We start from the raw sequence: 26,889 nt of genomic DNA, 5'->3' as shown, positions 1-26,889 counted from the left end.
GGAAGGGATCGCGGTTGACATGGCGGAGAACCCGCAGGGCGGCGGTGCGGGTTGTTCGCAGCACCCAGTCCCTAGTGCGAGCCACGGCAGCTTCCCAGAGTACGAGCTTCCGGAGCTGCACACTCGGGCGTTCCACGTGGGCGCTTTTGGGGAGCTGTGGCGCGGCCGGCTCGGGGCCCGGGATTTGTCGCTGAGCGAGCCGGAGGCAGCCGGGCAGCCTGAGGACCGAGGGGCGTCGGACAACAGCTTGGAGGATACTGCGGTAGCCCGGGATCTGGGCTGCAGTCTGGAGGCGGCGGCAGAGCTAAGGGTCGTGTGCGGGTGAGTGCGCGGCCTCGGCGCTCAGCGTGGGTACGGCAGGGTGCAGCCTGGTCCCTGCTCTCCCCGGGGACTCTTCCGGGCGAGGGACAGTGGTTTAACCTTCATTCTCTCCCCCTACCCCCACCCCCAAACCCTTTCCGGAAGGAGAAGAGGTGCTGGGGTCCAAAAGTACAGTTTATGAGGATAGATTCAGTAACGGGACACGACAATTGCATAAAAGACTTTGCTATTCTTTTATCTTGAAAACGCTTGTTGGACTACCAGCGGTATATATCATTGACATTTGGACAATGGAAGTACGTGAGGCTGGGGAAGACTTAATTAGAGCAGCGCTGAAGCCCGAATTAACCGTAGTCTCTAGTGGTACTCGTTAATATGTTATTACTTAAATTTCTCCAAAAACTACCTGAGGGTAGAAATATAAAACTTCTTTGTAATGGTTCTCCATTTGACAGTACTAACTGCCCTCAAATCCATCCTTTCAGTATAACATTGGCACAGAAACCATTGTCTTGAATTCTGGCCTCCTTTGAGCCGCCTGCTGGATTTCATAAGACTTCTTAATTATTTAGTGATGTATTTAGGACAAGCTCCGACCCGCTGTTGAAAAATGCACGGCTGATCATAAAATGTTGCTTTTCCTTTCTCCTTCTCCTGACCCCTCCCTCTTTCTAAGCCTTGATAAACTGAGATGCCTCAAAGAAGATGAAGACCCGGAAGTCATCCCCGAGAACACTGATCTGGTGACTTTATGGTATGATTTTGTTTTGTCATACGCTATTTGTTTTAATGCTGGGGCGAAGCACGACCTATCACTAAACTACCCTGTTAGGCTTTCTGCTATTTATCTGAACATTTCTGGAATGTCTTTCTTTGGAAAGTGTAGTATTCTCCACATTCCCACCACTTAAATTCAACCACTGAGTTTGGTGTCCTGGCTCATGACTGCAATTCCATCACTTAGGAAGCTGAGTCAGGAAAATTAATGCAAATTAGAGGCTAGCCTCGGTTACATAGTGAGTTCAACAACTGATTTTTGTTGTTTTTTAAACATTTGGACTCCCTTGCTTTAACCTTTTGAGTCTGGAGCACAGTTTTCCCACTGGTACCTCAGTTTGTAGCTCCAAAAGTACCATTTTGCATAATCAGGGTGATTTTCTTTTCGTGGTTTTTCAAGACAGCGTGTCTCTGTGTAGCTTTGGAACCTGTCCTGGAACTCACTCTGTAGCCCAGGCTGGCCTCAAACTTGGAGATCCTCCTGTCTCTCTGCCTCCTGAGTGCTGGGATTAAAGGCATGCGCCACCACTGACTGCCTGGCAAGAGTGATATTTTTACATCTAAAATAAAACCTTATAAACACAAAACCTCTGATATACAATACATATTCAAATTTGTACTTATATTTAATATAGACTTAATCTATTTAGATTTCGGAATGCAAGCTAAATAACTCAGGTAGTGTTTCTTGAAATACCCATGGTAAAGAGCCAGTTGTAGGAAAGATGACATACACCTTTAATCCCAGGGAGGCAGAGGGAGGCAGGCAAATCCCTGTGAGTTTGAGGCCAGCCTGGTCTAGATAGTGAGTTCCAGGCCATCCATGGATATATGATGTCTCAAAAAAAAGAAAGAAAGAAAGAAACAAGCACCAGTTGTTCATTTGTTTGGTTGGTTTTGGTTTTCAAGATGGTTTCTCTGTAACAGGTCAAAGGTGTGGACGCCACCGACAGGCTCACTAATTAATCTTAATAATCTTGTAAAATGTTTGACTTTTCAAAACAGCCTAAATCTATCTCTATGCTTATCTTTTCCTAAAACTTTCTTCTGTCAATAACATAAAAATAAAAACAAAAATCTAGCAAGAGTGGCAGCTCACATTTGTAGTCCCAATATTTGAGAGACAGAGGAATGAGGATTGCCAGAAAGTCAAGGTCAGCCTTGTTCCAGGCTATTTTAAGAACAGAAATCTAAAATTCCTTAATTATAATTTTATGCCATTCTATTTCCCTTTCTTCCTCCTCTGCCTCCTTCTTTTTTTCTTTAGTTTTTTTGAGGCAGGGTTTCTCTGTGTAGCTTTAGAGCCTGTCCTAGAACTTGTTCTGTAGACTAGGCCGGCATTGAACTCACAGAGATCCTCCTGCCTCTGCCTTTCAAGTCTTAGGACTAAAGGTGTGTGCCACACCACCCGGCCTGTATCCCTTTCTGATGAAGAAGCTTCTTGGCACACTTAGGTATTGGAAAGGGAAAGAGGACACATGTCAGAAATGGATTCTTGCTCTGTGCCATCCTCCTTATCATAACAAGCTAAATAACTTGACTTTAATATGTAAGGGTTTTTTTTTTTCCTTTTTTAAAAGATGTATTCATAACCGGGCGATGGTGGCGCACGCCTTTAATCCCAGCACTAGGGAGGCAGAGGCAGGAGGATCTCTGTGAGTTCGAGACCAGCCTGGTCTACAAGAGCTAGTTCCAGAACAGGCTCCAAAGCCACAGAGAAACCCTGTCTCGAAAAACCAAAAAAAAAAAAAAAAAAAAAAAAAGATAAAAAAAAGATGTATTCATTCTTATGCAGTGTCTTGCCTGTGTGAGGGTGCCAAATCCCCTGGAACTAGAGGTACAGACAGTTGTGAGCTGCTATGTGGGTGCTGGGAATTGAATCTGGGTCCTCTGGAAGAGCAGCCAGTGCTTTTAACTGCTGAGCCATTTCTCCACCTCCCAGTATTCAACTTTTTAACAACTTAAAGGGTTTTATTTTTATTTATTTATGTATTTATTTTTGGTTTTTCAAAACAAAGGTTTCTCTGTAGCTTTGGTGCCTATCCCGGTACTAGCTCTTGTAGACCAGGCTGGGCTCAAACTCACAGAGATCCACCTGTCTCTGCCTCTAAAGTGCTGGGATTAAAGGTGTGCACCACCACCACCCAGCAAAACAAAGGGTTTTACTTCATGAACTCAGAGAGGGAATTGTTAATACTACATATGCTAATGGTAAAATCTATTTCCCAAAGCCTTTAACACCTTTATTGCATTTCACACAGAACAATTTTAACTGCTGTATCTACCCATCCCCCTCGCTGGTGTGGCCAAGAAAGCACTCTTTACTGCTCCAGCCATCTTGTGCCATTTAAAGGATTAAAAGAAACTGTAGAAGTTCTACAATAAAAAGAGAACCACAAAATTGGAAGGTCTGTAACTGTCATCCTAAGACCCAAACCAGAAACGATATTTTAAAAGTAGATTTTGAGCCACCATTAGTGGCATTTCCCATCAAACCTGACAAGTTTAGTTCAGTTCCTGGAATCCATATTGTGGAAGTAAGAGAACCTACTCTGGGCTGGAGAGATGGCTCAGAGGTTAAATGCACTGGCTGTTGTTCCAGAGGTCCTGAGTTCAATTCCCAGCAACCACATGGTGGCTCACAACCATCTGTGAGATCTGGTGCCCGCTTCTGGCGGGCAGGCATACATCCAGACAGAACATTGTATATATAATAAATAAATTTAAAAAAAAAAAGAAAAAAAAAGAGAACCTACTCCTCATAAATCCTCCTGTGACCTCCGTACATCTACCATAGCAAGAGCACACTTGCTTGCACACACACTAAACAAATAAATGTAAAAACAAAAATCAAACTAGACTGCTAGAATGGCAGAAAAGCACCATTAAATTGGGACTCTTCTAAACCGATCCCAAATATCACAGAAACACATTTAGGAGGAAATGAGATTCCAAAGAGAACTTACTGTAGGAAGTGACTGTTGATAGGTCAATTTAAGATAGATATAAGTGCAATAAACCTGGGACTCATCACAGACAGTGAGAAGAAACTGATAGAATGCTTTTATGGCAGAAGCACTGTAAATACGAAAAGACAGCCTGTGACTTTGGAGAAAAGTATTTACTACAAAGAGCCATGTATAGGACAAAAATACTGCATGGGAAAATGAGGGGAAGAGATTTGAGCCAATAGTTTACATTTAAATTTTTAAGAAAGGTGATGTGGGTATGTGGACCACAGTTACAACCTCTTCTAGTCCTGGTTGAAATGCTGAAGTCCAAGTCCCAGGCAAGCTTAGACTATAAATTAGACCCTGTCTCAAAAGATCCCAGAATAAGATGCACTTGGTAGCAAACACTTGCAGAGTATACATAAGGCACTGGCTTTGGCCTCCTGTTCCAAAGTCAAAACAAAACTGAAACACTGATTTGCCCTGACTACCCTAGGGCATAACAACGGCAAGGAGAAATGTAACCACAACTATACAGAGTCAAGAATGCCACACATTGGGGCTGGAGAGGTCGCTCAATGGTTAAGAGTATTGCCTGCTCTTCCAAAGGTCCTGAGTTCAATTCCCAGCACCCACATGGTGGCTCACAACCATCTGTTTTTTGTTTTTTTTTTTTTTTTGGTTTTTCAAGACAGGGTTTCTCTGTGGCTTTGGAGCCTGTCCTGGAACTAGCTCTTGTAGACCAGGCTGGTCTCACAGAGATCCGCCTGCCTCTGCCTCCCGAGTGCTGGGATTAAAGGCGTGCGCCACCATCGCCCAGCTACTCACAACCATCTGTAATGAGGTCTGGTGCCCTCTTCTGGCTTGCAGACATACACACAGACAGAATATTGTATACATAATAAATATTTTAAAAAAAAAGAATGCCACACATTTTAGGTCTCGCTAAGCTTTCCCATTCCCTCACTTCCTACCACTGGCCCCTTGCAGACAGCCAACCTCTCTATACAGTGTTGGTTTACATTTATCTCCTTTAGCAATCTGAGTTCAATTAGGAGGAGAAGCAGAACAGCCACTTTAATGGAGAAAGCTTAATCTAAAGAACTGTTAGCTTCAAAGCTGGGCGTAGTAGTATATGCCTGTAATATCAGCACTTAGGCGCAGGAGGCAGGAAGATTACTCCAACTTCGAAACCAGCTGGACTATACAGAAAACCCTTCAGTTTAAAATACAAAACAAGCAAAAAAATGTTAAGAAAGATTGGAGAAATGGCACCTTGAGAGAAACAATAACGGAAATATGAGTATATGGCAGAGCGGATGTTAGGAATGTCCTATACTTCGGGCTGAGAGATGTCGGAGGAGGGCCTTTCTTCCCCAAGAGTAGGACCCTTGAGAGAGGGCCTGCCTGTGTTTCCTGGGGGGCAGTGATTTACTGTGGTGGAGCGCTACCCTGAGTGTGCCAGGGAAAGCTCTTCAGGGAGGCGGCAAGGAAGACCTCCGGGCCTCGGTGCTGTGGACTGCAGTGCCCTGCGGGAGCTGAGCATTGGCATGGTGGAGGCTGTGTACACTTCAGGACTGCTGAGCTGGCACGTCTCTCATGGGCTACATACATACAGGGTTTCTCCACTGTCCTTTATTTACAGAGTTAATGAGTGCCAGCTGGCAAACGAAAAATATTCAAAACGTGAAGGTTTGTTCTTACAGAACAGGTAGAAACATGTCTGTCTGTAGGTAAGAACCAATGGGCTGGACCCAGCTAACCTTTCTTCCAGGGTTACCATATGCTGTGTGGCTTTGCTGTCTTCATTCATTACTATGTATTGGAAGTTACTGATTTCAATCTTCATTATAGCTTCATTATTTATTCTACCATGTGGATTTCCCACCGTGTGTTAAATACTCTCCTATATATATGTATTTAAGATACTACAAATATTTTGCAGACAGGATGTGGTAGCTCACATCTGTAACCCTACACTTAGGAGGCTAGCAGACAGACTGTGAATGGAAGGTTACCCTGGTCTAGTGAGACCCCACCAAAAAAAAGTAAATTAAGCCGGGCAGTGGTGGCACAGTCTTTAATCCCAGCACTCAAGAGGCAGAGTCAGGCGGATCTCTGAGTTTGAGGTCAGCCTGGTCTACTGAAGGAGTTCCAGGACAACCAGTACCAGGGCTGTTACATAGAGAAACCCTATCTTGAAAAACCAAAATAAATAAGTAAATAAAACTTAAAGAGTAAATAGCTACTGAAGAACAACACCAACGACTGTCCTTTGGCTTACATGCATGCGCGCGCACACACACACACACACTTGAAAATGTATGCCTGCGTATGAGTACAAAAGCCCAAAATAGGATACAAAAACTAGCAAATGTATAACAGCATTAAGGAGGACACAGAGAACTGGCTCAGAGCCTGCATGCTGGTGGTGATGTACGGCTGAAGGAAGAACTACTCACCTGTTGGTACTTAACACAGACTGTAGTGGAGCAGCTTGGAACCTGATTGATTTCTGGATGTGATTACTGGACTTGAACCCATAATAGGTGCCAGTCCTCAGAGCCATCCTTCTCACAATGATGAGTCTTGTGGTTTGGGGGTTTGGAGTGTCCAAGTAGAAGACTTGAGAGCTGGCTCAGTCAGGATAGTGCTTGCATGACTACTGAATCATATTCCTAGCCTGTAGTAATAAGGAGCTGCGGGGCTGCGTCCCCAGCACCCGGCTGCCCACATGGCTAGCTTAGGCTTATGCCCCGAAATAATTACACGGACACTGTATTCTTTTAAACACTGCTTGGCCCATTTCTATCTAGCCTCTTCTCGGCTAACTCTCGCACCTGGACTAGCCCATTTATAATCTGTGTAGCCCACGAGCGGGCTTACCAGGAATGATCTTAACCTGTGTCTGCCTGGAATGGGAGAATCATGGTGACTCCTTGACTCAGTTTCTTTCTCCCAGAATTCTGTTCTGTTTACTCCGCCTACCTATGTTTTAACCTATGAGGGCCAGCCAAGGAGTTTCTTTATTACTTAACCAATGAAATCAACAGATTGATATATGACACTCCCCCATCACTAGCCCCTACTGTAGAAGAGGTAGTGGTACATATCTAATCCTGCTGCAGTCAAGCAGAGGCATGGGGAGCCTGAGAACAGGACAACAGAAGTGACTTAAGGGTTACGAATACTGGCTGTTTTTCTAGAAGACCTGGGTTCAGCACCCACATGGTAGCTCACAAACATCTGTAATTCCATTTCCAGGAAATTTGATGCTCTCTTTTGGCTTCCAAGAGCACCAGACACTCAGACTGACATGTAGGCAAAACATCCATATACATAAAATAATGATAATTAAAAAATAATAAGGGGAACCCAGATATGGTAATGTATGCCTTTAATTCTAGCACTGAGATAGTAGAGGCAGATAGATCTCCAAGTTCAAGGCCATCATGGTGTACAAGTTCCAGGCTAGCAGGGCTATATAGTAAGATCCTGTTACAATAAATAAGTAAATTAATTAAAATAAAATAAAGGAACATGATAAAGACATCCAATGTCAACCTTTGACCTCCATTTACACACACACATATATATACACACACGTGTGTGTGTGTGTACCAAATGCACATAAAAGTATATATGTAAACTTAGGTTTTTTTAATACATAACGAAGGCACAGGAAATATAGCTACTTGTCCATACATGGGTTAACAGACGTACATTATTTTGCCTGTCTCAGCTAAAAGGTGTAGAAGCACTAACTCTAGTAATCAAAACACAGTATCTAGATACTGGCTTCTTAATTTGTCTCCCAAGTTGGGCATGATGGTGTAATCTGTAATCCAGTGACTGGAAGATGGAGGCAAGAGAATCAGAGCTCAGGGTCATCCCTTGCTGGATAGTGAGTTCAAGAACAGACTGGGCTACATGAAACCTTGTTTAAAAATAAACAAAAATTTCCTCTCCAGTAAAGGAACTCGGACTCCTGAAGAGTTAATGCCAGGGTTTGCATAGGAAAAGTAGAGCATGGGTTTTGAATGTCCATGTTTTCAGAAACTAAGGAACACATCTCCCTCCCCTACCAAAAATAATAAAAGATCAGAGCCTGTTGAGTGTTTGGGGCGCCTCATAACCAAAGCTAGGACAATTTGAGCAACAAAATAATATTAGATTTTTAACCCGTGGAATAAAATGAGTGTGAGTAGAGTTTGTACTAGCAGAAGTGAGCAAAGAAGCTGGGCGGTGGTGGTGCTCGCCTTTAATCCCAGCATTTGGGAGACAGAAGCAGGCAGATCTCTGTGAGTGCAAGGCCAGCCTGGTCTACTAGAGCTAGTTCTAGGACAAGATCCAAAGCTACAGAGAAACCCTGTCTTGAAAAACCTTAAAAAGAAAAAAATAGCCGGGCGGTGGTGGCACACGCCTTTAATCCCAGCACTCGCGAGGCAGAGGCAGGTGGATCTCTGTGAGTTCGAGGCCAGCCTGGTCTACAAGAGCTAGTTCCAGGACAGGAACCAAAAGCAACGGAGAAACCCTGTCTCGAAAAATCAAAAAAGAAAAGAAAAAAGAAAAAGAAAAAAATAATGAGTGAAGAAAAGCCATGTTAGTTTGCAATAGAATTCTAGTGGGGGAAAATCATCAGGTATGTGCCACAGTAAATAATGTTGGGGGCGGTGAGATGAGTGCATAAAGAAGCAGCATTGTGTGGTCTCAAAAAACCTCTCTCCAAATCTCTACCTGTTGCACAGGAAATAAGGACTGTTCTGTGGGGCACTGAGCAGGCAGAATTGACGCGAGCATCATTAGTAACACTATATGTTAGTACCGGACTCTTGGACTGGGCTGCCCCAAGAATAGCACCATCAGAGTCTTGCAATGTTCTTGACAAGATGCTGTTTACTCCAGTTCAAGGAAACTGTAGTCACCTAAATTAAAGGGCATTGTATAAACTGACTCACTGGCACTCTTCCGCAGTGTCAGAATCATGAAGATGAGAGACTGAGAAAGGAACAGGCTTAAAGGGTGAAAGAAAAAACATCATGTAGGATCCTAGATAGGAGTCTGGAACGGGGAGGAAAAAGCCAGCCCTAAATTAAAGGTTGCGTGCAATCTGGAAACCATCTGCAGCTAATAATCATTGTGCTGAGCTTAATTTCTGTTTGTGATTTTGTGATCCCAGAAGATACTGGAAGGAGGAAGCTGTGGGGAGAGACATAAGGGAGATAGTCTTGTGCTATTTTTGTAATTCAAGTCTAAAAGTAGTCTAAAATATTAAGATTGGAGCTGGTTAGTGTGACTCAGTAGTACAGTGCTTGCATTGTATATGTGAAACTTTGGGTTTAATTCTTTTTTTTTTAAATATTTATTTATTTATTATATATACAATAGTCTGTCTGTGTGTATATCTGCAGGTCAGAAGACAACACCAGACCTCATTACAGATGGTTGTGAGCACCATGTGGTTGCCGGGAATTGAACTCAGGACCTTTGGAAGAGCAGGCAATGCTCTTAACCACTGAGCCATCTCTCCAGCCCTGGGTTTAATTCTTATCCCTGCTAAAACAATAAAAAGAAAGGCCTAGAGATTGCTCAGTGGTTAGAAACACTTGCTCCTCCAGAAAACCCGAGTTCCATTCCTGGTACCTACATAGGAGCTCACAAATCTGTAATTCCAGTTCCAAGGAATCTGATGTCCTCTTCTGTCCTCTGTGGGCACCAGGTACACATGTGCACAGACACACATGCATGCAAACACACAAATAAAATAAAAATCTTTTTTTAAAAGATATTTTAAATATTCAGGAAAGCGTGTTGACTGTTTTTTGTTTTCATGTGTCCATGTCAGTGTTAGGAAGGGGCTCTTGGACTATCGAGAAGAGAACATCACAATAGATCGCGCCTGTAGACAAGAAACATTTGCTTATGAAATGGTAAGTCTCACCTTTCCACCCTTCTCTGCTCTAAGACAGTAAGCTGAGAATGTCACTGACTGTTAGTCACCAAGAGCTAATTGGAGAGTGTCCCCATGGAGCCGAAAGGACCACACTCTGACTCCACCTCTCTGATTGACTTCTGCTTTAGTTTGTTCTTAGTGCCAGGATCCGGCCAAATTTATGCCTGTTTACCACTCTGTTCCTGGAACCTTTTGTTCTGCTCCTAATTTTACTTTAACCATATTGTTTTGGAATGGGAGCAGATTCCTGTAGATGAGGCTAACCTTGAACTCTCAAAGATTAACCTGCCTCTATCTCCTAAGTGCCGGTATTGAAGGCACTTACAGCACACTCAGCTTTTAAAGCTATAAACTTAATCTATTGCTTCCTGTGTGAAACTCTAAGACAAAGTGAAAGTGACTGAGTTTGAGGTCAAGCCTAGTGTCTGTAGCAAGTTCTAGGCTAACCAAGACCACACAGTAAGACCCTGTCTCAAAAAACAAACAATCAAAAAGTAACAAAGACTAGCCAGATGTGGTGGTTTACACTTTTAATCCCAGCATTTGGGAGGCAGAGGCAGGTGGATCTTTGTAAGTTCGAGGCCATCCTGGTCTACAGAGCAAGTCCCAGAACCGCAAGAGAAACCCTGTCTTGAAAATCTGGGGTGGGGTGGGGTGGGGGAGGGGGGCATTCACAAAGATGCTGATCATCACTTCCAGGACCAGACATTTTCTGTACCCAGTAAGAAATGACTTAGTCTCCTTTCATTGGTAACCCTGGTCTGTATGAAATTGCTATTCTATGTATATATTCACATACATGGAATTACATGATATTTTTCTTTTCTGTGTGGTTTGTTTAGCATAAAGTTTAAAGTTTCCTCCATGTTGTCGCATATGTTAGAACTTCATTTTTTTCTCTGGCCAAATGAAATCTTTTGTTACATGGATGCACCACATTCTGTTAGTGCGCTGTTAGCTTTTAGCTTGTTCCCACCTTTCGGTTATTGTGAATAATACTGAAGTATAAGTAAGTGTTTGAGTTCTGTTTTCAGTTCTTTTCGTGATACAGCTGGGGTGGAATTGCTAGGCACTATAGTGATTGCTTAAAATTTTATAGACATGTGATAATTCTGCATTAGTTCTATTGTCTCCCATAAAAAGGTGCATACCTACTAGTAATTCATGAAGCTTACTTTCTTCAGATCCTTTTCAATTCATACATTGCTTAGAATAACCACCTTGATAGACACCAATCTTATTTTATAATTTTATTTTTGATTTGTCCTTTCCTAATGGCTAATGATGGTAAGCATTTTTTTAATATAATTACTGATCATTTGTATATTTTCTTTGAAAAACATCTATTCTAAATTCTAATTTCTCTTGTTTTTTTGTTTGTTTTTTGGTTTTTTGAGACTGGATTTCTCTGTAGCTTTGGAGTCTGTACTTGAACTCACTCTGTAGAGCAGGCTGACTTTGAACTCACAGAGTCTGTCTCTGCCTTCTGAGTGCTGGGATTAAAGGCTCTTCGGTAGGATTTGCTGAAGGAGGTGGAGACAGGAGGATCATGAGTTCAAGGCCAGCCTAGGCTATTCTAATTCTTTACCAATTAGAGTATATTATCTTGTTAGTGGGTATTTTGAATGCTAGGCTTTAGCCTATTTATGATTTAAAAAATATCTTCTCTCATTCTCTAGATTATCTTTTTCACTCTTCTGATGTTCTCAGGTTTTAAAACTTTGATTCATTTTGATTTTTTTAACATTAAAAAGAAAGCTATTTTATGTTTGGGGATTATGCCTGCATGTAGGTCTGTACTGCACCCGTGTGTCTGGTGCCCATGGAGGCCAGAGAGGGTGCTAAATCCCTTGGAACCATAGTTAAAGATGGTTGTGAACGCTATGTGGATACTGGAAACCAAACCCAGGTTCTCTTAAAAAAGAAATGCTCTTAACTGCTGAACCATCTCTCCAGCTCCATTTTGAATTAGTTTTAATATGTGATGTAAAAAAGGCCAGCTTCATTCTTTCATACATAGTAGTACAAACCAGCCCACAGACTGCAGCCAGGTAGGGGTATGGTACAGAGCACCCTTGCCCCCTAAAAGCATAATTTTTAAATTGTTTGTCTGTGTTTGCTTTTGTTTTGTTGAGACCTCAGGGTCTCAACTGTGTAGCTCTGGCTAGCCTAGAACTTACTATGTAGAGCGGGCTGGTCTTGAACTGAGAGATCTGCCCACCTCTGCCTTTGGTCCTGGGATCAAAGGTGTGTGCTACTCCACTGGCACTCAAAATAATATAAAATTATAAGTGTTACACAGAAGCTAGTCAAGGTTTCTCTAGCACTGGCTAATATGAAACATGATGTAGGCACTTTAGAAACAAACTTCAGAAAAGGGTGACAAGATGAGTTTATGTGGCTAATTTGGTGGTGTAAACATGCCCTCTCTCCCTCTCCTCCTTCTTTACTCCCTCTTTCCACTCCTTTTCTAATTTCTTTCTAGGAAGCAGGAAACACTAAGTGGTCCCTTTTGTGAGCAGTCAGGAAGTGAATAGAGATGGGTGGATTGGGTCTAGGCTGAGTGCTAGCCTGCAATGTCAGGCCAAGGCTCAGATCCCCAGTGCTAGGGATAGGATATCTCACTAGAATACCATCTTGATTTGGTCACATATGATAAAAAAGATAAATGTTTAAGGTTGTCCTCCATGTACAAGCTTCTCTTAAGAGTATCCAGTATGCTGCCCTTCACTGTCTTCCCTTGTGTACCTTTTCCTATGGTTGGCTTATAAATGGGTTTTGTTTTGTTTTATTTTAATATTGTGTATATTTGTATGCCCGAGTGGGAATTTATGAACATGCCTGCAGTGCCCATGGATGCCAGAAGAGGGCTTTGGATCCCCTGAAGCTAGATTCATGGGCAGTTCTGAGCTGCCCTACATGGATGCTGCAACCCAAACTCAGGTCCTCTGCAAGAGCAGTACATACTCTTAACCTCTGAATTGCCTCTTCAGCCCATTGGTTTGTTTTTGAGAAGGGTCTCCCTGTATAGCCCAGGCTGGCTTCAGACTTTAAAACCTTCCTGTCCCAGTCATCCCTGTCCCCACAGTGATGGGGTAACGGGCATAAACCACTGTGCATGGCTGTACTATTGAATTTCTGAGATTGTCAAGCATTTGGAATTTTCAGTTTTCCTTATTATTGATTTCTAGGGTTATTGAATTGTGGTCAGAACTACTTTGTATGGTTTTAGTTTCTTTAAGTCTAGAATGGTTCATGTGCACCTGAGAAGGCTACTGCTGGCTGAAGAGTCCTGCAATTTTTGTCTTTGTTTTTCGTGTTCAGTTCGTTCTTCCCCTGCCTAATGAATTCTTGTCTGAGTTCATTATTGTAAGAAAAATATCGAAGTCCAGAATCATTTGGTTCTTTTTTTTTTTTTCTTTTTTGGTTTTTCGAGACAGGGTTTCTTTGTAGCTTTTGGTTCCTGTCCTGGAACTAGCTCTTGTAGACCAGGCTGGTCTCGAACTCACAGAGATCCTCCTGCCTCTGCCTCCCGAGTGCTGGGATTAAAGGCGTGCGCTACCACCGCCCGGCTTCATTTGGTTCTTTTTTTAAAACTCTATCAGCTTTTTTCGCATTTATTTTAGGATCCTTTTGCTCTTTGTAATTATGTGTCTCGGTACTATATAGCACCTTTTATCAACATATAATACCTTCTCATAATCTCTCTTAAACCTTGTTTAAGATTAACAGAGACAGTAAAACAACTTCCAACAGTTTTTTGGTTTTTCGAGGCAGGGTTTCTCTGTGGTTTTGGAGCCTGTCCTGGAACTAGCTCTTGTAGACCAGGCTGGTCTCAAACTCACAGAGATCCACCTGTCTCTGCCTCTCGAGTGCTGGGATTAAAGGTATGTGCCACCACAGCCTGATGCTTCCAACAGTTTTCTTTTTTTATGATTGCATAGACTATCTTCTACCCTTTTACTTTCAACATGTTTCTATCATAGTATCTAAAATGAGTCTCCTGTAAACAACATACAGCTGAATAAAGTTTTTGCAATCCAGTCTGTCAGCCTGCCCTTTCAATAGGAGCATCCATTTACAGCTACACTGGTTACTGGCGAAAAAAGGGCTTCTAGCCGGGCAGTGGTGGCACACACCTTTAATCCCAGCACTTGGGAGGCAGAAGCAGGTGGATCTCTGTGAGTTCGAGGTCAGCCTCACAGAGTTCCAGAACAGCCAAGGCTGTTATATAGAGAAACCCTGTCTCTAAGCGGGGAAAGAAAGAGCTTCTGTTATTCAGGTCTTTGGTTGTCCTTTGTTCCCCTGTTCTTTCATTATTTCCTTACTTTAGATACTGATTTTTGTTGTATATCTGTTTGATGCCCACCTTCCTCCTTTTCTGCCTTTAATGAAAATACCTTGTCGGTGGTTACCGTGTGTGGCTCCAAGCCACCGCCTTTTCACTGCAGTCTGAAGGTCTGCTGCTGTGTACCTCAGCGTCTGCGTCTTCCCTTCATCACTAATAGTTTTGGTAGATACAGAATTCTGGGTGACTGTTTTCTTTCATGGTTTGAAGTTTGTCATCTGACTTGATTCTTGTCTTTTCTGATGAGAAATCTGCTGTTGAAACAGTTGAGGAACCTGATTTCCTGTAGTTTGGTTTCTGTTGGTTCACTGACCATATTTATGGCAGCTGGCTTAGCATCTTATTTATTTGCTTTTAACCAATAGACTTTTATTTATATGTGAGTCTAGAATTTGTGTGTAGGAATAATTAATTGCCGTATTAAAACATTTTTTTCATTGTATTCAGAGAGATGCGTGAGACTGTTGGGCAGGAGGTACACACACCATGTCTATACACTTGCCACAGCATTATGTGGTCAGAGGACAACTTAGAGGACTCAGTTCTCTTCTTCCCTGGAAGGGTTGCTAAGATCACGAACTCAGGTTGCCAGGCTTGGCAACAGACTCTTTACCTGCTGAGCCATCTGCCAGACCTCATTAATTACCTTTAATTTTTTTCAAGATGCTGTGTAGCTCTGGCTGTCCTGGAAGTCACTTTGTAGAACATGCTGGGCAGAGAGATGTCAGAGAGAATGTACAGAATCTGCCTGCCTCTGCCTCTTGAGCGTTGGGTTTAAAGGCGTGGCTTCCTAATTAACTCTTTAACTAGTAATTTCATTGATTGAGTTTCCTTGAGGTCAGTTAATATAAAATTCCTACTTTCCTGTAAATGAGCCATATTTTCCTGTTCCATGTCTGAGTTTTGGTTGAAAACTATACATTATTGTTATGTTCTTTCCAGACTGTTTTGCTATGTGCATAGTCATTGATAATTCTATTCAGTTACCTCTGTGTTTATCAGTGACCTAAATGTCTGGCTTCAAAAATTAAAATTTAAAAAAAAAAAACCTATAAGAATGGTTACGTAAGTATCCCAATAGGTGGCTCTGCCGGGTACTGCCTACAGGCCAGTCAAGGCCAGCGCACCAAACACAACCCTACATTTTAAGGACAGGGTCTCTGCTTGTCTGCCCTGGCGCTGCCCTCCTGTTGTTTAGGAGCTGCTATCTCACATCTGCAGGGGGTGGAGGGAATAGTGAGAAGTATTGGTTTGCATATACTGCTTATTTGCAGAATACAATCAGCTTCTCCCTTCTCCAAACACTCCTGCATATGGAAATCACTTTCCAGACTTCCAAAGTAATTTATTCCATTTTATCTTCTCAGCCTAGTGGCTCCTTCTGTAGAGAGGACTTTCTACTCTGCATGACATCACTCCCACTTCTTAAAAACACAAATATTTATTAGTTTATGTGTATGTTTGCATACCTGCATGTACAAATGTAACACCACATACAGAGGGCAAAAGAGGGCATCAGATCCCCTGGAACTGCCGTTACAGGTGTTGTCTACCAGTGGGGATGCTGGAGCCTAAACCTGGGACCTCGGCAGAGCACTCACTGATCTTAATGACCAAGCCATCTCCTCAGCCCTGATTCACACTAGTTTTTTTTTCTTTTGGTTTTTCAAGACAGGGTTTCTCTGTAGCTTTGGAGCCCGTCCTGGAACTAGCTCTTGTAGACCAGGTTGGCCTCAAACTTACAGAGATCCACCTGTCTTTGCCTCCCGAGTGCTGGGATTAAAGGCGTGCGCCACCAGCGCCCAGCTGTTCTCACTAATTTTTTTTTTAAGATTATTTTATTTTATTTATTTATTTATTTATTTTTTGGTTTTTCAAGACAGGGTTTCTCTGTGGCTTTGGAGCCTGTCCTGGAACTAGCTCTGTAGACCAGGTTGGTCCCGAACTCACAGAGATCCGCCTGCCTCTGCCTCCCAAGTGCTGGGATTAAAGGCGTGCGCCACCATCGCCCGGCCTCACTAATTTTTAAAACAAAACTGTTGTACTTTAGTGGCCCCTTATAACTATTAAGCACATATAAAACAATATGGTATATTAAAGATAATATATATTTGCAATCCTGAGTAGATTGCTGAACCTCAAGCTTTCTCTTAAAACTGGTTTTATAAGTATATTAAAGGCTGTAAACAAGGAGTAGTGATGAGAAATGCCTTTCAGAACAGCAATTGGCTAACATTCCTGTTTATCATTGGTTGTTAAGCATATAACACCAAATGTCTTCTTACATGTTTTATGTGCCCATTCCCAAAAAACAGTCTGTAAAAAGTATTCTGTTATTACAGTAGGTGAAGCTGAGCATAAAGAGACAAACCATTCCTCACTTGGAATTGGCCATCAAACCCAAGGCTGACTGGAGCCCTCGCTAGGGGTTCTGCATTGCATTGTCTCTTAGCTGAGTTACAATGACTGATTTCAATCAAGGTCTTGTTTTCTTTCTTCAGGAATCTCATGCACTTGGGAAAAAACCTAAAAATCCAGAAGACATGATCGAAGAAGGGGAGCTCATCTTATCTGTGAACATCTTATACCCTGTTATATTTAATAAGGTCAGTAGTGAAACCTGGTTTTGTTTGAGTATTAGGGGTAGAACCTAGGCCCGCAAGCATACTAGGCAAGCACTTTACCATGGGGATACCACTAGTCCCTAAAAGGAACTTTTAACAAGGTATTTAATTATTTGAGTTCTAACTCAGGTTTCAAAATAAATGTTAGCATACACAGTCTGACATCTTACTTTTTAGGACTGACAGGGTGTATTTGTTTTAATAAGAAATATTTCCCTGGGTAGTGGTGGTACACGCCTTTAATCCCAGCACTCGGGAGGCAGAGGCAGTTGGATCCCTGTGAGTTCGAGGCCAGCCTCCAGGACAGGCTCCAGAGCTACAGAGAGACCCTGTCTTAAAAAAAACAAACCAAAAATTATACCCAGCACCTTGTGCATGGTAGATATATACTTTACCACTAAGCCAACTTTGGTACGTTGGTCTTCTAATTAATGGATATGAAATATACAAATACAGAAACTAAGAAAATACAGAATGCCAACTTATGAATGTGATTTGTTTTCAGTACTATAAATCAAACTCAGAAGCTTGTGCATACTAGGCAAGTGCTGACTACCGAACCTTGTCCAGCCTAACGGGGTAGGTTAAATAAGGAAAATCACACCTGATGTGCACATACCTTTAATCCCAGTACTCAGGGAGAGGCAGGTCACTCTCTGAGTTCAAGGACACCCAGGGCTACACAGAGAAACCCTGTTTCAAGTGGGGGGAAGTTGTAACTTGATTTAGATGAGGTCTTGGTGGGATTTGTGGTTATCTGGATTTTATAATGGACACTTAATTACTGTTTGACTTCAGCACAAAGAACACAAGCCATACCAGACAGTGTTGGTACTGGGCAGTCAGAAGCTAACTGAACTGCGGGATTCAATTTGCTGTGTCAGTGACCTCCAGATTGGTGGAGAATTCAGTAGCACTCCAGACCAAGCCCCGGAGCACATCAGCAAAGTAAGGTGACCTTTCCCTTCCCCCTTAAAAGAAGAAAACAGTAAGCAAAAGAAACAGTAATTGCTGCAGCAGGGTCATGAGTGTTGATTGTACTCATGGTACTTGTGACTGACTGAGGTTCTGCCATGTCTTCTTTTGCCATCCCTCCAGCCTTTTAAGAGGCGGTATTTGTGTTCCTCAGTGCTCACCATTTACAGCTGGTCTGGGATGTTCTTACTTCTGAGCTAATACTGACCAGCTAGCTGTCTGGCCCCTTGTTCTCTTTTCCTTTTCCTTACAGTCGGACTTCACCGTGGCTTCCTTATTCATTTGTTTTTATTTGGTGCTAACGAAGCATTCTCCACTGAGTTACAGCCCTGGCCTTATTGTTGCTTTGATTTTGTTTTCATTCTTTCCTGTTTAAAATGCTGTAAGGTTTTCAGCCCACCTTAAGTACCTCAAGGAAGAGTCTGGAGTTCGCTAAGAGCCTGTCATTTGCACTCCTTCACTGCTTGTAGGAGCAATAAGTACACAGGCAAATATCAGACAAAGAGATGTGGAAAGTTGATCTTTGCTGGCCGGCCTTTCCTGATAAGGGCACTCTTCATGAGACAGAAATGCCCCGAGTACGTCTTGGAGAGGAGCGAAGTATCAGGTGGGCTGCCAAAAACATTTTCAGAAGTGAGGGAGGGCTTACCTAAACAAACAGAATGACCTAATATGGCTGAATTCTCAAGACAGAGATTCTGTTACTGGTGCCGCCTTGGCAGAGAAGCCAGGGTTGACTTGCCTGCTGAGGAGAGAGCATCTCTGCAGGCACATAAAATGACATCTGAAACAAGCAGGATGAAGCTAGAACTTGGAGAAGGATCAAAAGTCAGTCTTTTTCCACCAGCCATGTACATTTTATTTCTTTGATTTTTGAGCCCCATGTGACTTCACATACTGAATTTGTGTGTCTGTCTTCTGTGTGTTCCATTTCCTGTTTTGAGTATCACGGTGTGGCAGAAGCATTTTACCGTGCATCTGGGGGTTCACAGTCACGTTTCCAAACTCGATTCCAGGCTTTCTTTGTCTGTTACAGTGCATAGTATATCCTGGTGCAGTTTCCATGTTTGCCCTATAAACCACCATCCTCTAGTGACTGACATGGAGATCAGCATCATAGCTCAGGCAGAGATTATTACACTGAACGTCTGTGGTTATGTTGAAGATGGTTTTTTTTTTTTTTTTTTGGTTTTTTTTTTTCGAGACAGGGTTTCTCTGTGGCTTTGGAGCCTGTCCTGGAACTAGCTCTTGTAGACCAGGCTGGTCTCGAACTCACAGAGAGAGATCTGCCTGCCTCTGCCTCCCGAGTGCTGGGATTAAAGGCGTGCGCCACCACCGCCCGGCTAAGATGGTTTTAACATATATAAACTCTTCTAAATTTTCCTGTCAGTGCTTGGGGAGATATCTGCCATGATAAAGAGAAACAAATGGAATTTTAAGGATATGTTTTGTTTTATTTTTTTCTCAAGGAAGAAAGCACTGGTCTTTTGCAGGCTTTCTTAACCCTAGCAGAAAAGGAAGGTATAAGTTTAAATTAATTTAATGTGAGTTGGGCATGGTGGTACACTCGGGAGGCAGAGGCAGGTGGATCTCTGTGAGTTCAAGGCCAGCCTGGTCTACATAGCAAATTCCAGAACAGTTGGGGCTACATAGATATTTTTTTCTTTGAAAACAAGAGGGCAAAAAGAATTGATGTGAAAAATCTAAACTCACCTTCTGTAGCAATCTGTCGCATTGGTCAGAGCTGTTTGAATCAGCTATGCCGGTCATTCCTAGTCAGCAGGACTAGTCAGTTTGTAGAATTTGCACCTTGGTGCCAAACCCTTCAGTTTTCTAAGCAGGAACTAAACAGTTTGTCTTATTACATTTTTTTAAAATTTGTATGGGTGTTTTGCCTACATGTCTGTACCACATGTATGCAATGCCTGAGTGAGCCAGAAGGCACTGGATCTAGAACCTGGAGTTAGGGATGCTTGTATGCTCCCATGTGGGTTGTGAGCTGATATGTGGGTGCTGGGGATGAAACCCAGGTTCTCTGGAACAGCAATTGCTCAGAACCACTAACTATCCCTCTAAATACTGCCTTGTTTAATGATATCTACAGCCATGCTGCTACATTCTTTCTGCTTTTGTCCACTAAATAATAACCTGATTGTGTAGAGGTTATATGCCCAGAAATAGACATCCATGCTCTAAGAGTTATTGAAAATAGGAAAGTTTTATATATAAAAGAACTGAAAAACAACTAAGAGATCTTTGTCATTATTACCACCAAAGCTGTGACTGTCGAGTTTCTAGTTCTGATACAGAAATAATTGAGTGTCAGCTGCACCTAGGAAGTGAGCAGTGAGGCTGACTAGAATCAATTTAGTTACCTTTCTTGAGTCTCACTATGATTAAAACAGCAAAAGGGTAAAATTGAAAAGAGCCTCTCTCTTGTGTGGGGTTTTATTGAGGAGTGACAGCTTATGGCAGCAGAGAGGGGCCCCAAACATGAGTTTCTGGGCATCCATGTGATTTTATGGTGTACAGATTTTGAATACTTAAATTGTTACAACTGGATTTCATTAAATACCATCTGTTTTCTTGCAGGACCTATACAAATCAGCCTTTTTTTATTTTGAAGGAACCTTTTACAATGACAAAAGGTACCCAGAATGTAGAGACTTAAGCAGGTACTACTTCCAAAAATCTTCTCAAAGTCTTTGTGTTTTGTTTTCTTTTGAGAAAGTCCTGGATGGCCTGGACCTAATGATCCTCTTGCCTCTGCTTCCCTAAGTGCTGACCTTAAAAATGCGAACCAACACACCTAACTATACAGTGTTTCTGTATGTAACTCTGGCTGTCCTGGAACTCGCTCTGTTAGACCAGGCTGGCCTCGAACTCAAGAGATCCATCTGCCTCTGCTTCCCAAATGCTAAGTAGGGTTAAATTCGTGCACTGCTGCCACCACCAGCTAGCACCTTAATTAGAACTTGAAACTAAGAAATAGTAACATTCTAATCTCAGTATATGCTAAATATGTAAAAACAACCAAAAACCCTGTTGCCAAAAATAAAGTGAGGACAAAATGTGGCATTGTTACACATTTTTTGTTTGTTCTACAAGTGGTACATATCCTAAAAACAGCATCCTAAAAAACTGGTCCTTACTGAGATGAAAAGGGCAGAAGTGACTCTAATTTTAAAGCCATCCTGGTCTACATAGTGAGTTCCAGGAGAGCCAGACTCTGTCTCAAAGCAACAAAAACCCAAGAATAAAAAAGAGCTGTTACTCAGACGGATATAAAGTTCAGTATCTAACCCTCTCTACACCCCTACTCCCCTTAAACATTTCTCACTCTTGGAGCTTAGGTGTATGCTTGTGCCATGGCACAAGTTTAAGCAGAGGAAAACTGATAGGAGTTAATCTTCTCCTTCCAATGGGGATCCCGGGGACTGAACCCAGGTTTGGTGACCAATGCTGTTACCTACTGGTCCAAATTCACTGTTCTTTTAATCCAAGAATTCACAAGCCACCATTATCTTCCCTTCTAGATGGCAACGATCCATTTAATAAGGAGGCCAGATTGTATGAAACATTGCAGGTATATTCTTTTCTTTCCTGTTCAAGTTTTAGTAATAATGCTTTATCCTTATCTTTTCCCCAAAACAGAACTATTATAGAATGGTCAGAATCCCATGATCGAGGATATGGAAAATTTCAAACCGCTAGAATGGAAGACTTCACATTTAATGACTTGAATATTAAACTTGGCTTTCCTTACTTATACTGTCACCAGGGAGACTGCGAACATGTTGTTGTTATTACAGACATAAGGTATGTGGCATCACTTGGAGAATATTTTATCTTAAAAAGTGCCATTAATTGGGGGTGGGGAGGAGGACACATGCTATTCAGAAGAGTGTGAAGGTCAAGACAACTAGCAGGAAGTCTGCTGTCCTTCTACCACGTGCGTGGGGCCCTGGGGATTGGACTGAAGTCATCAAGCTCAGAAGCAAGCATGTTTACCCACTGAGATGGCTCATTAACTACGTTCTGTCTCCTTACAAAAGTTTAAGTAGCTTTAAGAGAAATTCAGCGAATTAAAGAGTTGTCCCTGTGGCTTAGCCTGGGAGCAGTAAGCATCTGCTTTCCATGCAGTGGGAAGCTTGCACACCCTGTTAATTTTTCTGAAAATCTATAGTAGATGTGGCCTATTACCCCAGTACTTGGGAGGCAGAGGCAAACAGATTTCTGTGAATTCCAGGTCAGCCAGAGCTATTTAATAAAAAGAAACTGTCTATAAATCAAAAGTATGTATTAGAAAACCTATTTTAAAAAGTATTTATTGGAGGATTAAAATTCCATATTTTTTAAGTATCTAAATTTAATTGAAATAGTGATTCTATAGTGGGAAGGTGAGTAAATTCCAAAAAAATGAATAGTTTAGAATTGAGGTGCTGAAGAAATGGCTTGATTGATAAGACCAGTTCAAATATGAAAAGCCAGGAATGGCCTTTTACACCTGTAACTCTAGTGCTGTGGCGGGCAATGACAGAAGATCACTGGGGCTGCCTGCCTGCCTGCCAGCCTAGCTCTACCGAGGGGCCCTGTCTCACAGCAGTAAGGCAGAGAGTGGTGGTGCAGAGTATCTCATGTCCTTTTCAGGTACCTACATGCACACAAGTACCATATACACCTACCTCAGACACAAAAAAAAAACCCAGAAAACTAGTTCCCTGGGGAGGAAGGATGTAAAAGTAAGATCTCATAATTTCATATTTATATGACCTTTAAAACCTATTAAATAGTTACAGTATAACTCTTTGCTAACCTTTGAAAGATCTTTTATTTATGTACAAATACATTTTGTTTTGTTCCACTTAGCCCAGGCTGGCCTCACACTTGCTGTATAAGCTAAGCATTAAACTCCTGCTCCTTGGGATTGAAAAGATTGCTCAGTGGTCAAGAGCACAGGCTGCTCTTCCAGCACTCACAAGACGACCACAACCATCCATGTCAGGAACCCAGCAGAGCTGAGATTAAACCTAGTTTGTAAATTTTACAACTAATAAATCTTTAGGGTTTATGACTTACCCAGCACCATGCTGCTGGTTAGTGGCACTTAAATTTTGTAGTTCTGACATTTAACATTAAAATTATAATTCATGTCATTCAAGGATCCAAATCTTTTATTTTTTATAATGAGAAAGTCATGTAGTAAGAGCCAGTTAATCTAAGCAAGGTATCACTGGGCAGCCTTGCTTATATTGTGTTCCGCAAATAACAGTGTGGTGTTAGATTATTATGAAATACATAAAAAAATATTACATGCAGACTGTCACAGCATGTTATCATAAAGGGAATTGAGAAATCGATTTCTGGAAAGCATGTTGGGCAAAGTGTTCAGTACAGGTGGCTATAGTCTTGCCCTATAGTAAGCTGGACAAGACCTAGAACTAAGTTACATCCCCAGTAATGAGATTAGGTTACAAGCTGTTTAATCCAAGAAATCAGTTTACAAAATATAGAAGGTCAAACCATGTTCCTAATGTTGGGGAGCAGGTATAGCATTTGTGTTTCACATAATTTACTTTCCTCGTGAAAGGCTTGCGCATCACGATGACTGCTTGGATAGAACACTTTATCCCCTTCTTACCAAGAAGCATTGGCTGTGGACCAGAAAATGTTTTGTTTGCAAGATGTATACAGCTAGGTGAGTGACAGCTTTCTTTCCTTTAAAAAGTACTGGGTTTCACTTTTAGTACTTCAGATATCTGCTTTCAGTTTGGGTTTCAAAGTTTTAATCTACTAGAGTCAGTATTCCAGTGTTGATGCAGTTTGGTGAAAATGAGATTTTTGTTTGTTTTGTTCGGAAGATGAAACCCAGAGCCTGCTACCTGTTAATCAGCGTGTGTACACCACTAGGCTACACCCCATATCGTTTGAAAATGAGGGAACGCATACATGAAGTTCAGAGCAAACATCAAGGAGCCATGCTTTCTTTGCTTCTTGACTGTCGTTTACGATTCAACTCAGGTTTTATGTTCTGAACAATTGATGTGGGACAAACCTCAGGAGGCTGAGGCAGGGAGATTGAGTTTAATGCCAGCCTGGGCATTTAACAAGACCTCACCTCCTCACAGAATAGAAAAGAAAAGGTGGAATGTGACACAGCGTGAAGAGCTCTCTCTAGTCTTGAGTGCGGCCAGCATGTTTACACTGTGGGGATTAGTTTCTGGTTTTGTTGTAAAGACAAGGCCTCACACAGCCTGAGCTGACTATCCTCAAACCAATGGTGTAAATTAAGGACTTGACCTTGAATTTCTTATATTCCTGCCTTAGTCTCTTGAGTACTGGGATTATAGATATAAGTCAACTATGAGATGATTCGTACTGTTAATCAGAGCCAAAAATTTTGGCCTATTTAGGGAAATAGTTGAAAATTTAGTATCTTCATTTGCTTTGGATTCCCTATCAAAGTATTTTTTCTAAAGGATCACTAGGAAAATAGAAATCAGTTACCAAAATGAAAATCCAAGGGTTAGTTTAAATTTTTCAGAACATCAGAAAAAAAATTAAACTAAAATGATAAATTTAAGAGAAACTTAAAAACAGAAATTTCATGTGATGAGTGACACAGCATGAAATAATCTCAGGTGAACATTGTCCCTATACTGTGTATAGACCAAATTGTAATATTTTTATCTTCAACCTAGATTAAAATCCTTACATCCCCAAACTAAACAATTTTTGTTAAAATAAGAATGATATAGACCATTATGGCCCCTGTGCAAGGATCATATGCAAATTCAAGTTTCTCTATTTTGATGGCAAAGTAAGGTAACCTATCATCTCCAATTATTTGATACACTGTAGAGTAACTAGAAGACATGGTCACTTCGTGTAGAAATGTCATGCTCTATACTATTTGTACGTTTGCCTTGTTTTAAAATAAATATCTGTGTATGTGGGCACATACCTATAATCCCAGCACTCTGAAAGCTGAAAGCCGGCCCGGATTACATAACTTAAGTCTTCTGGGGTCTGTAAAATGTAGATCTATTAATTTTCCAAGGTGATTATTAGAAAACAAGTGAGGACAGGAGTTCTCGTAAATGTGTGTGCTGCTGATAGTTTGCATAAGCGGCAATCTTAAACAGTTCTGCCGCATTTCCTGGTGGATGTCCCTACTGTGTTGGTATAGCTGGTTGAAGCAGTAGTGAGAATGTTTTTTATGCATTGCTACAGAGCATTGGTTCACAACCGTCCTAAAACTATGATCCTTTAATAGTTTCTCACGATGTGGTGACCCCCAACCATAAAATTTATTTTCGTTGATACTTCATAACTAATTTTCCTACTATTATGAATTATAATGTAAATATATGATATGTAATCTCTGTTGAGAACTGCTGTTATAGGCCATAAGTCATAGACTATTGAAGCATAAAAAAATCCCAGCTATAATATAACATATACTTTTTTTTTTAAACTACAGATGGGTGACAAACAACGACACCTTTGCACCAGAGGATCCATGTTTCTTTTGTGATGTCTGTTTCAGAATGCTCCATTATGATTCTGAAGGCAACAAACTAGGGGAATTCCTTGCTTATCCTTATGTTGACCCAGGAACCTTTAATTAGTACCACATATATATATTTTATATACTAAAGTTTAGTTAATATATTTCATACTTATTATACAGTGGTTTTTTTTCTTGTGGCTTTTTACTTATGTTGTTTATGTTACTGAGATGTAGAAATACTTTTTTTGTATTCTGAATATATAAACATTGTTGGAAACCAGCTTTTGATTCTTGTCTGACTCCTATGCATTCTGTACCCGAATGGGTTTGCTAATGGTAGAATGCAGCTGACAATACATCAAGTCTAGTAGTCCTTTAAAGAAATCTGTGAAGGACATGAGAGCTACACCTCCTACTATGAAGCTTCCAAGGTAAAGACCCTTCAAGTATCTGCAGTAAAGAGAAACTAAGAGCAGAAAATTAGGAGTAGCTATAATTTCATTTTAGGCTCCTGTGATATTTTTTAAGATAGACACTAGACTACAATGAATCTAAAAAGATTTAATTATGCCCATAGTATTATTTAAAGTGAAGCCCATTTCTTGAAATCACAAATGTTTAAACTGTCATGGCTAAAGAAAATAGCGGATTTTACATTACCATGGCTCACTTAATCCTCATAATAATTATGAGCATGTGAAAATCAGTAGGGAAAGTTTTCCAGCTTAGCGCCTCCCTTTTTTGTCCCCTTGCTGTAAAATTGTAATGACATTTCTCATTCCGAGATACAGAAGAAAGAAAACTGCTAAACAAACTATCAAAATATTTGTGGAAACTTTTGGGGTAGAAAATGAACTTTGTAATATCATAAAATAGACATTTAACTTTAATTAACTTTATTAACTTTCTCTGTCCTAGGTTTAACTTAAATTCACTGAATCTTCTCCAGATGGCTAAGAACAGATCAGTAAACCAGAGACCTACACATCTGTTTAAAGATTGTGAAGCATGTTTCATGGACTTAAATGCACAAATACAATTATGGCAACTGACACGGAGATGGCAAGTGCCTGTATGTGGTATGTCTAAAAGTATTCTTGTTTAGTGCTGTAGCAACACAGGTCATTTACTCTCCAGGGCTAATTTACAATGTGCCCAAATTTCTTACTTTCCTGTATTGAGTGATATTAACGTTAAGTACACTGAGAATTCTACTTCACAATCATACACTAATAATGAATGAATGATTTACTCAATTCCTAGATTAATATGGCAATTCTTGTGGGTCTTGTTCATACTCTCCCAAAGTAAATTACAGGAAGTTAGTTATCCCTAATACATATATTATGCCAATTATCCCATTTTAATAGACAAAGATGACAGATAACAGATAAACAGTATTATATGGAATCCTTATTTATTAAGAA

The 26,889-nt window shown here is 41.2% G+C and overlaps 1 protein-coding gene across 1 annotated transcript; it reads left to right on the top strand.

The window, feature by feature from the left end:
- Snapc3 (small nuclear RNA activating complex polypeptide 3) lies at nucleotides 1-26,518 on the top strand. Its single transcript, XM_041651540.1, has 10 exons — nucleotides 1-321; nucleotides 998-1,075; nucleotides 9,895-9,979; nucleotides 16,852-16,956; nucleotides 17,773-17,922; nucleotides 20,542-20,624; nucleotides 21,604-21,768; nucleotides 23,540-23,647; nucleotides 25,433-25,893; nucleotides 26,381-26,518. The coding sequence occupies exons 1-9, from the start codon at nucleotides 20-22 to the stop codon at nucleotides 25,578-25,580; spliced, it is 1,224 nt and encodes a 407-aa protein (XP_041507474.1). The 5' UTR covers nucleotides 1-19; the 3' UTR covers nucleotides 25,581-25,893; nucleotides 26,381-26,518.
- Nucleotides 26,519-26,889: the final 371 nt, after the last annotated feature.

Source organism: Microtus oregoni, unplaced genomic scaffold, assembly GCF_018167655.1.
Source record: "Microtus oregoni isolate MIOR12 unplaced genomic scaffold, Mior012 000005F_ref0000423, whole genome shotgun sequence".
NCBI classification, from domain to species: Eukaryota; Metazoa; Chordata; class Mammalia; order Rodentia; family Cricetidae; genus Microtus; species Microtus oregoni.
The sequence above is the reverse complement of the archived record's forward strand: the minus strand, read 5'-3'. Positions and strand labels throughout refer to the sequence as shown.